A 16720-nucleotide genomic window follows, 5' to 3' on the forward strand; every position below is an offset into this window, starting at 1 on the left:
TTGGATGCTGGAGATTATGGTTCTTTTCTAGGGTTTTTTATTTATTTATTTTTTTCATTTATTTTTTTATAAAAGTCGCTTCAAAGATTAAATGGGATTATTTGTTTTTGAGTTTAGATCCACTTTAAACATTCCCCATTTGGATGTAGCCGAGTAAAAGTTGCATAATTTATATTATCTCATTGAAATTACAGTTCTGTTATATTTTTGAGCTGCTCACAAGCTTACAAAGGACATTGGCATAAACTCTGCTAAATAAAAGTTAGACACTTTGAAAACAGTTCAGATGTTTATCGATACTATGTAACAAAATCTTTATTGTGTCACATAACATATAAGCGCAAAAATAATCTTTATTAAACATAGTGGATCTATACAAAATAGTGTATACACTATTGCAAATAAAATTTTGAATAGTCCTATATATCCTTGGGAAGTGAAATGCTTTTAAATCCTTCTCACAGAAAGACCAGAAGTAAAATACTGATATAGCCAATCTCTCTTTATTTCATTCACGCTCGATTCAAGATACATGACAATGCTTTTTAATAGGTGTAAATACTTTGGTGATTCCTGAAAAGGCTGCTTCTGACAGTTAAACTAACATATTAAGTAAGTCTTTTGTGTGTTTCTCTTATTTAAATGCTATAAAGAATATGGCTAGTTATATCTTGTGTTCAGTGTACAAAAAAATCAAAACGTAAAAATAAAATAAAAAAATAAAACGGAATTGCACAGCGACAGTATAAACAATCAAATCGGCATTGGCCACAGACATACTTATCATACATTGCTAAAAATCCAAATTGAACAAGGGGGGAAAATGCAAGCTATAAAATCAGTAGTATTCTCATATAAAAGACTTAGAAAGTTATAATTCTTGAAAATACTGCTGAATTATCAAGATGGTTCATACAAATTTGTGACATTCTAAAAAATGATTTTATACTTGTATTTTCCCTAATTATTTCATTGACAAACTAAAAAAAAAAGTGTTTTACACAATATACACATTTCATTACTTACAAAGAGAAATAAGCTTAGCATTTTTTTATATTTTGAAACCCAGGGTATGGAAGGGTTAGTAGCACCATGAAAAAAATGTTTTCCAAAACTGCAGCCTCGTTATTTTATACATACTCAGTGCGTTTCTTCGTGTAGTTGATTAAAAAAGTGCCATTTTGGTACTGGGAAAAAAACTTCATGTGATCCTTTGCGAAAACTCAAGTTTCTCTCTTAGCAGAGGTTAATCTTTTTCTCAGTCCGTTCATCAAAATGCACCAGACAATCCTCAATATGGCACTTTGGTGAGGTACATTTGAATTTATTTAAAACAGTATCTGGTTTTTACTTTATCTACACAGTAGCACCATTGTCACAGGGGACAATTCCGACCTAAGCTTTCTTCCACAGGTAGCCAGTTCTCCAAAACGTTACGTCCTCTTCATACATACTTGGCATCGACTAATACGTGTTCTCAAGTCGCCAGCTTTAAGTGTTTCAGACTGAGGTTTACTGGAAATGGGAGGGGGAAAAATTTCAGTTAAACACATTTTATATGTTAACACTTTTTAGCACTGCTGCATTTGAAAACTTAAAATATAAAAATATTCATCAACTGATCAGACTGCATATTATCAATATTTTCTGTCTACGTCTCCCCAACCACTCTTACAAAGTTTGTGGATGAGGTGTGTATTTTGGCAGTCATCAAATGGCCCCTTGCATTTTTAGTCATGTGTTATGGGGTCACAATCAAAATGTAATTTTTAAAGTGGACTTGAGCTCAACAAGTGAATTCTATAGGGAACATCTAGAAGTTTTAATCCTGCATAAGAATTATGCTTAACCACTTCCAGACCGCTGTTTTACATCGCTACTTTGAACAGAAATATCGTTGTTATGGCAGCAGCTAGCTTCCATAACCCTGGTATCCTCTTCAAGAGCTGGCGGTTCACTTCAATATAAACGTGGTCTATGCAGTGTATTTGCAGCAAGATCACTTTTATGGGTGGCAGGAGAGAGGAGTGTCCCCCCCCCCACTCTCTGATGCCCTCCACCGCTTACTGGAGGCGTTGGTAGTGGCGGAGGTGATCGGATCCTTCTACTGGCTTGGTATGGAGACGAGTGAGGGGAAGATGGCCCCTACAAGTCTCCATATCATTGCAGGGTGGAAGCGACGTCAAAACATTACATCCGCCCATAGCTCTTAAAGGGCCTTTGACCCCAGATCTCATATTTAAGAGGTCCTGCCTCATCCTTCGATTTTGCTTTTAAATGTCTTTATTTCTTCTGAGAAATCCTCACATCCTGTTCTTCTGTCTGTAACTACACACAGTAATGCAAGGCTTTCTCCCTGGTGTGGAGAAAGCCTCTTGAGGGGGGGGGGCGAGCAGGCAAGTCAGGACACTCTCTACTTTGCAGATAGAGAAAGGAGCTGTGTGTTAGTGGGTGTCCTGACACTCCTGCTCACCCCCTCAAGAGGCTTTCTCCACACCAGGGAGAAAGCCTCGCATTACGTGTGTAGTTACAGACAGAAGAACAGGAAGTGAGGATTTCTCAGAAGAAATAAGGACATTTAAAAGCAAAATCGAAGGATGAGGTAAGTGAAGGAGGACTGCACTAAGGTAAAGGAAGCTATTTAGGGGAAAAAAAATTCCTTTAAAACCCCTTTAAGGGTAAAAGTCTGTCGCAATTCCATGAGCGGGCACAACTTTGAAGCGTGACACGTTGGGTATCAAATTACTCGGCGTAACATCATCTTTCACAATATAAAAAAAATTGGGCTAACTTTACTGATGTCTTATTATTTCATTAAAAAAAGTGTTTTTTCCCCAAAAAAGGTGTGCTTGTAAGACCGCTGCGCAAATACAGTGTGACAGAAAGTATTGCAACCACCACCATTTTATTCTCTAGGGTGTTAGAAAAAAAAATATATATATAAAGTTTGGGGTTCTAAGTAATTTTATAGCAAAAAAAAACAGTTTTTAACTTGTAAACACCAAATCTCAGAAAGAGAGAACTTGAATTCCTCCTAAAAACAGCAGTGCACTTTCCTAGGCATGCTTGTGCCTAAGTCTCATATCTGTACATCTGAAGTGTGATATCATCAAAGGCATGGATGCCAAACTCAACTTAATCGAGGGCTGCATCAGCAGTACGGTTGGCTTCAAAGGGCCGGTTGTATCTGGGGTGCTCTAGATACAGAGTGCAGGATTCAGGAGTGCGTTACGTACAGAGTTTAGGATTACGCTGCGTGCAGAGTGCAGAGTTTTGAAGTGCGCTACATACAAAGTGCAAGGTTTAGGGATGCCTTAAACACAAAGTGCAGGGTTCAGGAGTGCGCTACAAACATAGTGCAGATGTTAAAGGTGTGCTATGCACAGTGCACAACCCCAAATCCAACCCCCCAAAAGCTTCCTTGCATTTCTTCTCTCTCCTACCTGGCCTGGCTCCAGTACCTCCCTGTGAAGGCTGCTCTGCTCTGTCTCCCTTGATTGCAGGGAGATCGATATCTCTCTCTCTCTGGAGAGCTGTCCCTGCCATGAGTGCGTGCAGGAATCTGTTACATTAGGGAAGGCTTCAGTGTTTACAAGTGACAGTAGGGAGCAGAGAGCGAGAGCCGGAGATGTGGGAATGGAGTTCTGCCATGTTCCATGACAATGCCTAGTGGGCCAGATTCGACCCGCGGGCGTTTTGTTTGACATATGTGATCTAAGACAATACTACCTTTGATTGATAGTTGATTTGGTGATGTCAAAAACTGCACTGCTCACTGTTCACCTTTCTGAAGAGAAAGCTGTTCCTTAAGACCTGCTGTGCAAGGATCTATCTGCTTCTACTTCATTTATTATGTGTATCTGTGCTTTCTGAACATATACTGCTGCTACTGAATATTACTCCATCAGTCATCAGACCACTAAATATATCCTAGCAAAAGACATATTTCAGCCGTGCTTGATAAGCACACTCCCCGTTAACAAGAACTATCACATAAATAAGGGAAGCAGTCTATACTTCCAGAGTTAAGTCTGTAACAATATGTTAAAGGAATTAACTTACCTAAACATTTCAGAAAGGTCCACAGTAGCCAGCCAGAAACTGTATGAGTTAGCATAGTAATTACAAGTACCACGGCCATGACATTCAATGAAAGGAGCAGAGCGGAATTCCTCTAAACATGATCCAGGTGATGCTAAAGCTTGTCCTGAGCCTTCTGAACCTGCACTTGTATGCTAGGACAGGGAATAAAAACGGATACAAATGAATGAAATTAATGAAAAAATAACTGCATGTATTCACTACTTATTCAGTACAAGTAACTGTAGATAAATAACTAGACTTCCTTTAGGCCACAGACACATAGATGGCTTTATTCCACCAAAAACAGCAGTGATAGCATGTATACAGTATACAGTATATACCAAATTTTTCAGTTACTTACATTTTTCTTTTAATGTGATTTTTAAATAATGCTTTAATTTTGGATTCATGTTTAAACTGGCTTTTAACCCATCATGACCAGAGGCCATTGGTGCATGGATGCCCAAAACCAAATTTTAGCAGTGTCAGTATACAATAGTTAATTGGACAATATTGTATAACTCATCTGCCTACCTAAGTAATACATTTACATTGTTTTTAAGGCCATATAAGGCTTTTATTTTGTACAACGAATAATCCTCTGAAATATTTTTCATTACTGGTTGACTAATAGACAAACATGTAAAAAGTTATTATTTTAAAAACACTGCATGCACAGATAGAAGTATAATGACAAGTTAAGGTGGCAGATGTTTCTAATAAACGTCACATGATCACCATGTAAAAGCTATCATGATCACATGATCAGAAAGCATGTTAGTTGGTAGTAACTGTTAATGGGGGCTCAGGCTTAAATCATCGGTACTTTCAAATGACTGCACACTGGCAAAATGAAAAAGCTGTGGGAACATCCCCCTCTATAACCCCTCTGAGCTAGCCTCAGTTATGTTGCAAGCAATAGGGGGATCATAAGAACAGAAAAGAGGGACCTGTGTCCTGTGCTGTACTTCAACAAACAGTAAGAAACTATAGGAAGAGAGATGTGTGTGACACCCTGTACATTAGCTGGAAGAGGTCAATGGTCTCTAAAATGGAATGTCTGCAGATGGTACTCAAGACTAGTTGATTTAGGTCAGACTATAGAAAGGACAGGATGTGTGCGTACTTCCTAAAATGGAACTTCTGAAGCCTCGTACACACGACAGAGAAACTCGATGGGCGAAACATCGTTTTCCTCGTCGAGTTCCTTGTTAGGAACTCGACAAGCCAATTTTCTCCATTCCCGTCAAGGAAATAGAGAACATGCTCTCTTTATGGCTCGCCGAGTTTCTCAACAGTTTCCTCAACGAAAATGTACACAGGACCGGTTTCCTCTGCAAAAAAATATCTCCCAGCAAGTTTCTTGCTGGTTTTTGCCCAGAAACTCGGTCGTGTGTATGAGGCCTTAGCCTTGCAACACACAAGATAGGCTTTCCATGTGTGATGGAAGACTTTCTGAGAAGTCAGCTTCAGGGATAACTGAATCTCATAAACCAATGTTCCCTAGGACCTGAGCTTCAACAGCCAAGTCATTAAAGTGATACTAAAAACGATTTTTTTCCCCGTTAAAAATAACACTTCTGCTTTCTTTTGATTGGAGTCTCGGGTGCCTCCTTGCTGGTAGATGTGGCCCACATTTGTGGCATTGTCTGACTGGATTCCTGATGGGTGACCTTACAACTGATGGGTCCAGCAATGAAAAGACAACCAAATCAGCCTGAGTTCCAGGATGTTGCTGGGAAGTTAAGCATCCGTCAACAATAAAGACCCTTGTACCAAGAGGGCAACTAGGACTCCCTAGCTGGACAGACTGGCATCCATTGTGAGAAGAACCTTCCACATCTTTGGAGGAAAGGGTTTACCTGACTACAGCACCATGAATAATAGAAATCCAACATGTCAAAAAGAGTCTAGCCTTTGTAGGTCTGACACAAGGTGCAGCCTAAGGACCTGTCTGAGTCTGTTTGAGTTGCACCATTGTTGGGTGATATTGAGCTTACTGTACTCCCTTAAAGTACTATACAATTAGACAGGTACGAATCAAGGACTCAATTATTTTCTAGGCAGTGACAGTCAGGAAAATCTCAATAAAGGGGTCTATTGCTGTTAGGGCTTTATAGAAAGCTGTGTTTTATACAGCATTATGGGATCTTAAAATATATTTTTATATATATCATGTTTGTACAAATAAGTAAAAATTTCGAATTTTATACATCATTTTTTCATGTTTCAAAAGCCTGTTCTTTCTCAGTTTTTTGGTCTGAGTTATAACACTCTGGAGTAGAACTGGACATATCGCACTGCTTTGAAAGAGGCTACTATCAGGTCCAAGAACCTCGTAGGAACATAAAACAAGGGGCAATCCTGAGAATGAACAGCCCAGACTTGAAAACGACAGGACAGAATTTTGCACAAAAGGCAAAAAGTCTTGGGCAGGGACTTATTCCATGTCAGGCCCAGGTACCCTAATTGGTGAGTGGGTTCCAGCAACGACTTCCAAGGGTTTAAGATCTAATCAAAGTTTTTAAAAGTGTGTACTATCTGCTGGACACTAGCTAACCAGGAAAGGGAGGACTGATCCTCTTAGCAGGAGACCGTCCAGATAACCCACAAGTATCCTCTGGGAACAAAGCAGAGAAAGGACTGGGGCAAGCACCTTGGTAAGCCCCCTAAGGGGGCTGTAAATAGGCCAAAAGGAAGGGTGAAAAATTGGAAATGCAATGCAAGACACACAGGGGCTGATTTACTAAAACTGGTACAAAATCTGATGCAGCTCTGCATAGAAACCAATCGGCTTTCAGTTTCTTTTTTTGTCAAAGATCAATTGAATAAGCTGAAGTTAGAAGCTGATTGGCTACAATGCACAGCTGCACCAGATTTTGCATTTTCCAGTTTTATTAAATCAATCCCACAGGTAGCATTGATGAGGAGAAAAGATGGGAATGTGAAAGTAAGCATCCTGGCTGTCTACTGAAGCCAGACTTTTCCCCAAAAGGAGGGAGGCAATGGCTGACATGGCCAATTCCATGTAGAACATTTGAACCCGCAAGTGGAGAATTTTCAGATCTAGAATGGGTCAAACTCCTCCATTTGGCTTGGAAACTGTAAACAGTTTTTAGTATAAACCATGAAATCTTTCCCCACTTAGGACAGGGTCAATACCCCCCCCCCCCCCAGTGTGAAAACCTGCTGAACAGCAGTGAGAAGAACCACCCATTTTTGTGGGAGGAATGGCCATTTTGAAGTAGGTAGGAGGCAGAGTGCAAAACTCCAGTTTGTAGCCCCTGGAAATGAAACTCTGGACCACCCATTTTTGTGGGAAGCTCTTCTTCCTAGGATATTACTGAACAAAATGTTTTGGAGGCACAATTAGCATCTCAGGATGAGACCAGTCACCATACAGGAAAGGTCTTAAGCCCCATACACACTATCAGTTTTCCTGCTGGTTTTCTCTTCAGGTTTACCAAAACCATGTAGTACAAGGACCTGCCTGATTGCATTCAAATTGAAACGCTTAAGGTTTGACCTCATATTAGATGGTTTTGGTAAACCTGAAGAGAAAACCATCAGGAAAACTGATAGTGTGTATGGGGCTTAAGAGTGAGTTGACTGGAAAATTTACTGGAGATGAGCAGACTCTGGCTGATATAATGTTAAACAGGAGTGTACAGTTTCAGTGGTATCCTTAAACTTAAATGAAATTTCAGTCAAGTCGAAGAAAGGGCTTTTTCATAATGGTGGTAATGCTTACTAACTCTGAAAAGTGTCCTGCCATAAATCGCTTTTCAAAGAGCAATATAGCAGTGGTGTTCAGAAGTCTCTTCTGATGCCTCCAGATTAATTTTTTTTAATAGCCGTGGCATTTTTGTATTGCAGGACCACGCTGCTACTGTAAGCCAATCATTTTGCTTGCGGTTGCAATGAGGCCCCATTAATCTGAAAGGGCAAGTTTGATAGGTGTGCTGCCCACCAAGCTCTGCCCCCAGGTTAAAAATGCATGTTTACAGCCCTGTTAGGCTGTAATGTTAGAATTCTGGTGGGTGGCTAGGGGACGATAAAACTGCAGTTCAGCCGTCTGTTTTTACTGCCCCACAGCCACCAGTGTGAAAGAGCCCAAGCAGATCTGAGATCACCCCCTCTTCAGGCATAGTGTCTGCAGCCAGGGCAAAGTCTGAAATTTACATAGGAGAGAAGACTCACTCAGAACCCCTGTTATCTAAGGCCTCTAATAGGATTGAATATCAGCCCATGAAAAATTGTGGCATAAGATTTCTCCCTTGATATGTAGGGGGAAGTATGAGTGACTGAAGGGCCAGTGGAGTACCCATAAGAAGGCCGGTAATTAATATCCAGACAGGGGCAACTAGAGATAGAATGACCACCCTTTTCCCAAAGCCATGTGATAGGTCTGGGTTAGCAAAACTATCTGAACCCTTAACCTTGCACTTGTGATCTTCCATGTGCAGTGTAAAGTGTCTTCAGAGAGGACCGCTGCTGCTGTGGAGACTGAAGGATTTAGCATTCTGTGCCAGGCGCTGTAGGCATCCAGGGATCACTGTACTCTATTATAGAGGGAGCTTTGGTCACTGCTGACGACTGAAAGAATGAGTGTCCAGAGAAGGAAACACTGCATAGAAAAAATGGCTCCAAATTTAAATAGCCAGCAACTCTCAAATATGACTGGAACACTCCATGCAAAATGTCGCAACTTGCACTCCATCAAGACTAACTTGAGCCCCAGCACACTGGGGTAGACTTAGGCCTCGTACACACGATAGGTTAAACAGAGGACAATGGTCTGATGGACCGTTTTCATCGGTCAAAACCGATCGCGTGTGGGCCCCATAGGTTATTTAACCATCGGTTAAAAAAAAGCCAACTTGCTTTAAATTTAACCGATGGGAAAAAAATGATCGTTAGTAGGCACAACCATCGGTTAAAAATCCACGCATGCTCAGAATCAAGTCGACGCATGCTTGGAAGCATTGAACTTTCTTTTTTTCAGCACGTCGTTGTTTTTTACGTCACCGCGTTCTGACACGATCGTTTTTTTAACCGATGGTGTGTAGGCGCGACAGGACCATCAGTCAGCTTCATCGGTTAACCGATGAAAACGGTCCATCAATCCGTTCTCATCGGATGGACTGATCGTGTGTACGTGGCTTTAAAGGGTGCAAGCCCTTTACTCCCCATGGCAGATGACCTCTTTTAGTCAGAATACAGGAGATGCGAGTCTATCCTGGCTTCATCACCCACAGTGGGCATACCACTAAGTAATCTTTGGGGGAAAGGGCTCAATTGCTGGCATACCACAGCCATGGACATGTATAGCATGACGAGAACAATGCCATGGACCTGTTTAGCATGACGAGAACAATGCCATTTTTTTTAACTGGTCATTAAAAACGATCGTGTGTAGGCTCCAGAGCATTTTTCTCAACGTGAAAAGTGGCCATTAAAAATTTAGTACATGCTCTAATTTTTCTCGTTGTTTTTCACGTCGTGAAAAACAGTCGTGTGTAGGCTTTAACGACAGGAAAAAAAACAGAAGCAAGTTATGAGAGGGGAGCACTCGTTCTGGTAAAACTAGCGTTTGTAATGGAGACATTACAAACATTCGTCAAGCGGTAACAGACTAAAAAGCGTGAATCATCTCTTACCAAACTTTTACTAACACGAAATCAGCAAAAGCAGCCCAAAGCCATCCGAATGGAACTTCCCCTTTATAGTGCTGTCGTACGTGTTGTACGTCACCGCGCTTTGCGAAAGCTTTTTTATTTCACGATCGTGTTTATGCAAGGCAGGCTTGACAAGAATCACGTTGAGAAAAACGTTGTTTTTTTCCATGACATTAAAAACGGTCCTGTGTACGCGGCATAAGAGTAAAAATGTCGTAGGCGAGGGATCTCCAGCTAATTGACAGCCTCAACTGTTTTTGTGAGCTGTGTGGATGGAGGGTGTGTCTCTTCCCTCCAATCAGCTCTCACTGAGCTCTGCAGAGTGTAAGTTCAGAGTTCAGATAAGCTTTATAAATTCAGCCATTTGAACAGCTGTAGAGAAGAGAGGCTGCAACTAGACATGTACAACATATGTAGGAGAGTTTGTTTAATTTCTGTGTATCACCTCGGGCCATCCTCTTCCCTGGGTGTATGTAAGGGTTTACAACAACTTTAAGTCTGAAATTTAGCAACATATTTACATATCACAATAATCACAATACAAGTAACACTTCAAACTGGATGAGACACAATTAAAAGAAAAAGTGTTTACAAAAGTGTTTACAACATACCATCATGAATGAATAGCCAATCCAGAGAGAGGACCACCCTTGAGGACAGGGAGGAATCTGAATGGTTTGGCTGTGAATGGCAATCACCATGGCAGGAGCTTCACAAACAGTGCACCTGTAACAGAAAACCTAGGTGAGTGTGAAATCATACAGAAAATAATCTCATTCAGCAGCATTCTACAGATGGTTAAAGTATAATGGACTGCTCACACTTTGATACTGAAAATATACATGTACTTGTTGCCTTTTTTCACAATGTGCCTCAGCTGTAGACACCGATTGGCACTGATGGGGCTGCACTGATATTCTCTGTAGATTTCCGCAGTTACACTTGCTGGTTACTGCATGAAGAAAATAATGGCGATAACCAGCAAGTTTGTTTACATGTGATCAGCTGTGATCGGACACACATGGTAAAGGGCCACTGTGATTACCCTGATTTGTGATCAGCTGTGTCCTAAGGACACAACAATCCCAGAGCGCCCCGGATGCGTGCCACAGGGGCACGCGGAGGGCAGGGTTCTGGGAGGACGTCCATGGATGCCCTCCCAGAATGAGAGAGTCGTGTTGTAGCCGTCTTTCAGCTATAGTGTGGGCATGAACTGGTTAAAATCTTGAAGAAGAAATGGCAACAACCTAATTTCATTGCCAAATTACACTGACTTTGTGGAACTCCTGGACTCAGCAATGCATTTTGCACAACTAGAAAACATGCTTGTTTTATGTTACAAGATCTTTACTGTAGCTATCCTTGGATGGCAGTACTTAATCTCCACGTCATATGGATGGCTGGATCATAGGCCAAACAATTCATATGCATCAGTGATTTACCCATATGCTGACAAAGGTGACTAAAATAAAGCAATATGCTCGATTTGAGTCTAAAGCCAAGGGGTATTTTTCCAATACACAATTCTGGTGCCAAAATGAATCACTGCCAAGATCTTTCCCAGACTGGATGTTTTACTTCTTGGCTACAATTGTGTACATAGATGACCACTTATATTTTTTTCTATTTAGTAGTCCTAATACATTCACTACAAATATCACAGCTACCAGTGCAGTTATTCTACTATAGGACTACATAGGACTAATAACAATCCCTTGTCCTGCCAGCTTGGTGCAGTTTGAGTACTGCATGTCCTTCAAAGTGGTTCCGATCACATAACAGACATTATTTTCTGTTTTATGTTCTTTACACTGGCTACGTGCTTTTTATACAAAAAAGAACATTACTATGTATGCTTAACCACAGTGATAGCGCTAAAATTGTACATGTGCATGTACATTTAGCTGGCATGTCTTAAGAATTGTATATTACTTTAGGGGAACCCTTTCTCTTCCCAAAACTGATATTTCAGTGTTGTGTAGATCTTTAAATTAAGTGCTTGCTTATTATACTTCATACACTTGTGAGATATCTTTATTGATTTTCCTGTCTCCACAATGCTACAGAAGCCACTGCAAAGGTGTCACACTGTGATATAAAGCAGGTGAAGCGTATGGAATATACCGTAGTTGAGTATATACCGTATGTGTATTTGAAACCGAAAACCTTTTCTTTGGTTTTGGATAGAGTGGGGAAGAAACAGATCTCCTGTTGGGTCTTTACTGCTATCTGGGGACGTTGTAGGGATTTAATCTCCTCTCACTTTCTGTTTTATTGACAATGATTTCCCAGACAAGAAGTAAAAGAAAATGTAAACAGTGATACAGACAGACATACAGACATACACTATTAGGTGAAACTCCACTTTAATAGGCAAGATGAAAAATCTCACCGGCTTATATATGGCTGAATTTCTCTTCCCCTTAGGGGCTCCATGTTTGCTGGCATTAGCTCTGGTGTAGAGAGCCAATAGGAGTAATCATTTCTTGATGCAAAATTACACACATTGTTGATGTTGCAGAACATAAAAGGCATAGTGCTGAAACGTCGCAGGCAGCTTCCAGCAGTACCTAAGAAAATAAAACAATGATAAGGACATTGTAATATGTCGTAAATTGCAATAGGAGAATTATTCCAAAAATTTTGAAAAGTTACATATAGACGCCATAGAGAATAATAACATGTTTTTGCATCACCTTGGTTCTTGGTTCTAAGATAAGTGCTTATAATTCTTATTGTTTTTCATTTTGCTTGAATTGAAAAATGATTATAATGTAAATTAACCACTAGCCGACCGCGCACCGTCATTATACGGCGGCAGGTCGGCTCTTCTGGGCGAGAGCCCGTAGCCGGAGGCTCGCCCCCGACTCCCGTGCGTGTGCCCGGCGGGCGCGATCGCCGCCGGGCACACGCGATCGCTCGTTACAGAGCGGGGACCGGGAGCTGTGTGTGTAAACACACAGCTCTCGGTCCTGTCAGCAGGGGAAATGCTGATCTTCGGTTCATACAATGTATGAACCGAGGATCAGTGTTTCCCCTAGTGAGGTCACCCCCCCCCCCACAGTCAGGGCCGGACTGGCCTACCGGGATAGCGGGAAAATTCCTGGTAGGCCGCCTGCTGACAGTCAAATTAACCAGCTGTGCCTGTGGCTGTGGGCCGCGCCGCCGCCGCCGCGGCCGCCATCGCGGCCGCACTTTACAATTATACGCATGCCTGCCCTATGCTGCATTCACTCCAGTCCAGTGTCATGTCTATTACATTATGTTAATAAAGAGCAGCGGCGGGCCGGTCGCCGGCGGGTTGCGGCCGCCATGCTCACCGCTGCACTTTCCTTCCCGGCCCGCGCTGTGTGAAGTGTGCACACATTGGACTGGAGCGATCATGTGTTTGAGGGAGGGGAGGAGCCGAGCAGGAGAACCGAACGTCCCATCGTCCCGTGCGGCGCCAGCACCGCCCACTATGTTTCTCCTGCAGAGCCACGTGTGAAGGCAGAGCCGCAGAGGAGAAGAAGTGTATGGCGCCGGCCAGCCTTGGAGCAGAAGGAAGAAAAGGTAGGTGGGGGGGGGGGGTTTGACCATGCAATTGTGAGAGAGATTATACAGTCCAGATTACAATTTGCAGGGGCAGCAAAGGTGACACAGAGAGAGAGAGGGGGGGGGGGTTGCATGGTGCACCCCCCTTTCTCTGTCACCTTTTCTGCCCCTGCAAATTGTAATCTGGACTGTATAGTCCCTCTGTCACCCAGCCCCTGTCACCCAGCTCTCTGTCACCCAGCTCTCTGTCACCTAGGTCCCTGTCACCCAGCTCTCTGTCACCCAGTCCCTGTCACCCAGCTCTCTGTCACCCAGCTCTCTGTCACCCAGTCCCTGTCACCCAGCTCTCTGTCACCCAGGTCCCTGTCACCCAGCTCTCTGTCACCCAGCTCTCTGTCACCCAGTCCCTGTCACCCAGCTCTCTGTCACCCAGGTCCCTGTCACCCAGCTCTCTGTCACCCAGTCCCTGTCACCCAGGTCCCTGTCACCCAGGTCCCTGTCACCCAGCTCTCTGTCACCCAGCTCTCTGTCACCCAGTCCTTGTCACCCAGTCCTTGTCACCCAGCTCTCTGTCAACCAGTCCCTGTCACCCAGGTCCCTGTCACCCAGCTCTCTGTCACCCAGTCCCTGTCACCCAGTCCCTGTCACCCAGCTCTCTGTCACCCAGGTCCCTGTCACCCAGCTCTCTGTCACCCAGCTCTCTGTCACCCAGCTCTCTGTCACCCAGCTCTCTGTCACCCAGTCCTTGTCACCCAGCTCTCTGTCACCCAGCTCTCTGTCACCCAGTCCCTATCACCCAGCTCTCTGTCACCCAGGTCCCTGTCACCCAGGTCTCTGTCACCCAGGTCTCTGTCACCCAGTCCCTGTCACCCAGCTCTCTGTCACCCAGTCCTTGTCACCCAGCTCTCTGTCACCCAGCTCTCTGTCACCCAGTCCTTGTCACCCAGCTCTCTGTCACCCAGCTCTCTGTCACCCAGTCCCTGTCACCCAGCTCTCTGTCACCCAGGTCCCTGTCACCCAGGTCTCTGTCACCCAGGTCTCTGTCACCCAGTCCCTGTCACCCAGCTCTCTGTCACCCAGTCCTTGTCACCCAGCTCTCTGTCACCCAGCTCTCTGTCACCCAGCTCTCTGTCACCCAGGTCCCTGTCACCCAGGTCCCTGTCACCCAGCTCTCTGTCACCCAGTCCCTGTCACTCAGTCCTTGTCACCCAGCTCTCTGTCACCCAGCTCTCTGTCACCCAGGTCCCTGTCACCCAGGTCCCTGTCACCCAGCTCTCTGTCACCCAGTCCCTGTCACCCAGTCCTTGTCACCCAGCTCTCTGTCACCCAGCTCTCTGTCACCCAGGTCCCTGTCACCCAGCTCTCTGTCACCCAGTCCTTGTCACCCAGCTCTCTGTCACCCAGTCCCTGTCACCCAGCTCTCTGTCACCCAGCTCTCTGTCACCCAGGTCCCTGTCACCCAGCTCTCTGTCACCCAGTCCTTGTCACCCAGCTCTCTGTCACCCAGCTCTCTGTCACCCAGGTCCCTGTCACCCAGCTCTCTGTCACCCAGTCTCTGTCACCCAGCTCTCTGTCACCCAGCTCTCTGTCACCCAGGTCCCTGTCACCCAGCTCTCTGTCACCCAGTCCTTGTCACCCAGCTCTCTGTCACCCAGCTCTCTGTCACCCAGTCTCCTGTCACCCAGCTCTCTGTCACCCAGCTCTCTGTCACCCAGTCTCCTGTCACCCAGTCTCCTGTCACCCAGTCTCCTGTCACCCAGTCTCCTGTCACCCAGCTCTCTGTCACCCAGCTCTCTGTCACCCAGTCTCCTGTCACCCAGTCCTCTGTCACCCAGCTCTCTGTCACCCAGTCTCCCAGTCCTCTGTAACCCAGTCCCCTTGCTGTCGCCCAGTCCCCTTGCTGTCAGCCAGTCCCCCTGCTGTCACCCAGTCTAAGTGACAAGTGACACGCTGAATCTGGTGACGGGATGGGTGGCAAGTGACACACTAAATCTGGTGGCAGGGGACGGATGGCAAGTGACATTTCCGAGTGTCTCCGATGCTCTCCGGCGCCCCCCACCTCTGGCCACATGCGGTATTGCATGCAATTGAAGTCAATTGCGGAACAAATTATTTTCGTTTCCATTAACTTCAATGGGGAAACTCACTTTGATATGTGAGTACTTTGGATTACGAGCATTCTCCTGGAACGGATTATGCTCGTAGGCCCCATACACACGATAGAATTTATCCGCAGATACGGTTCAGCGGACCGTATCCGCGGATAAATCCTCTCTAAGATTTCAGAGGATTTCAATGCGATGGCGTGTACACACCATCGCATTGAAATCCGCGCTGAAATCCTCTGCCGATGACGTGTCGCGCCGTCGCCGCTATTATGACGCGGCGACGGGCGCGACGCTGTCATATAAGGAATTCCACGCATGCGTCTATTCATTACGGCGCGTGCGGGGAATCCCTTTGGACGGATGGATCCGGTTAAGTCTGTACAGACGAGCGGATCCATCCGTTGGAATGGATTCCAGCAGATAGATATTCTGTGCATGTCGACAAATATTTATCTGCTGGAAATCCATTCCAGGGGAGATTTATCTGCGGATAGATATCCGACGGAGTGTACACACCATAGGATCTATCCGCAGAAACCCATTTGATGGGATTTATCTGCGGATAGATTCTATGGTGTGTATGGGGCCTAATCTGAGGTTCCACTGTGTAATAAATATATATATATATATATATTTCATATCTGTCTTATCTTTATATAATACGCTCTTTAAATGTTTCTTTAAAATGTATGGTTTTCTCTTATATGAACAAGAAAATAATGACGTTATGATGTTGGGCTGGTATAATAATGCTATGGGGCTGGTATGAAATGTTTTCCAGGGCTGGTTTTTACTCCCAGTCCGGCCCTGCCCACAGTAAGAACACACCCAGGCATACTTAACCCCTTCCCCGCCCCCTAGTGTTAACCCCTTCACTGCCAGTGGCATTTTTATAGTAATCCAATGCATTTTTATAGCACGGATCGCTATAAAAATGCCAATGGTCCCAAAAATGTGTCAAAAGTGTCCGAAGTGTCCGCCATAATGTCGCAGTACTGAAAAAAAAATCGCTGATCGCCGCCATTACTAGTAAAAAAATATATTAATATAAATACCATAAAAATACCCCCTATTTTGTAAACGCTATAACTTTTGCGCAAACCAATCAATAAACGCTTATTGCGATTTTTTTTTACGAAAAATATGTAGACGAATACGTATCGGCCTAAACTGAGGAAAAAAAAAGTTTTTTTATATATTTTTGGGGGATATTTATTATAGCAAAAAGTAAAAAATATTAATTTTTTTTCAAAATTGTCGCTCTATTTTTGTTTATAGCGCAAAAAATAAAAACCGCAGAGGTGATCAAATACCACC

General features: G+C 43.9%; 1 protein-coding gene across 5 annotated transcripts in view; it reads right to left on the reverse strand.

Moving 5' to 3' along the window:
- Positions 1 to 281: 281 nt before the first annotated feature.
- COL4A5 (collagen type IV alpha 5 chain) overlaps positions 282 to 16720 on the reverse strand; it is a 203281-nt gene continuing 186842 nt past the window's right edge. For all 5 annotated transcript variants that reach the window (XM_040323904.1, XM_040323901.1, XM_040323903.1 and 2 more), the window contains 4 exons: positions 12154 to 12331; positions 10373 to 10487; positions 4063 to 4235; positions 282 to 1515 (listed from right to left, as the gene is read on the reverse strand). In XM_040323904.1, the coding sequence (XP_040179838.1) occupies positions 1434 to 1515; positions 4063 to 4235; positions 10373 to 10487; positions 12154 to 12331 (548 nt within the window). In that variant the 3' untranslated portion in view covers positions 282 to 1433. The remainder of the gene's footprint in view (positions 1516 to 4062; positions 4236 to 10372; positions 10488 to 12153; positions 12332 to 16720) is intronic.

This window comes from Rana temporaria, chromosome 9 (assembly GCF_905171775.1).
Source record: "Rana temporaria chromosome 9, aRanTem1.1, whole genome shotgun sequence".
NCBI classification, from domain to species: domain Eukaryota; kingdom Metazoa; phylum Chordata; class Amphibia; order Anura; family Ranidae; genus Rana; species Rana temporaria.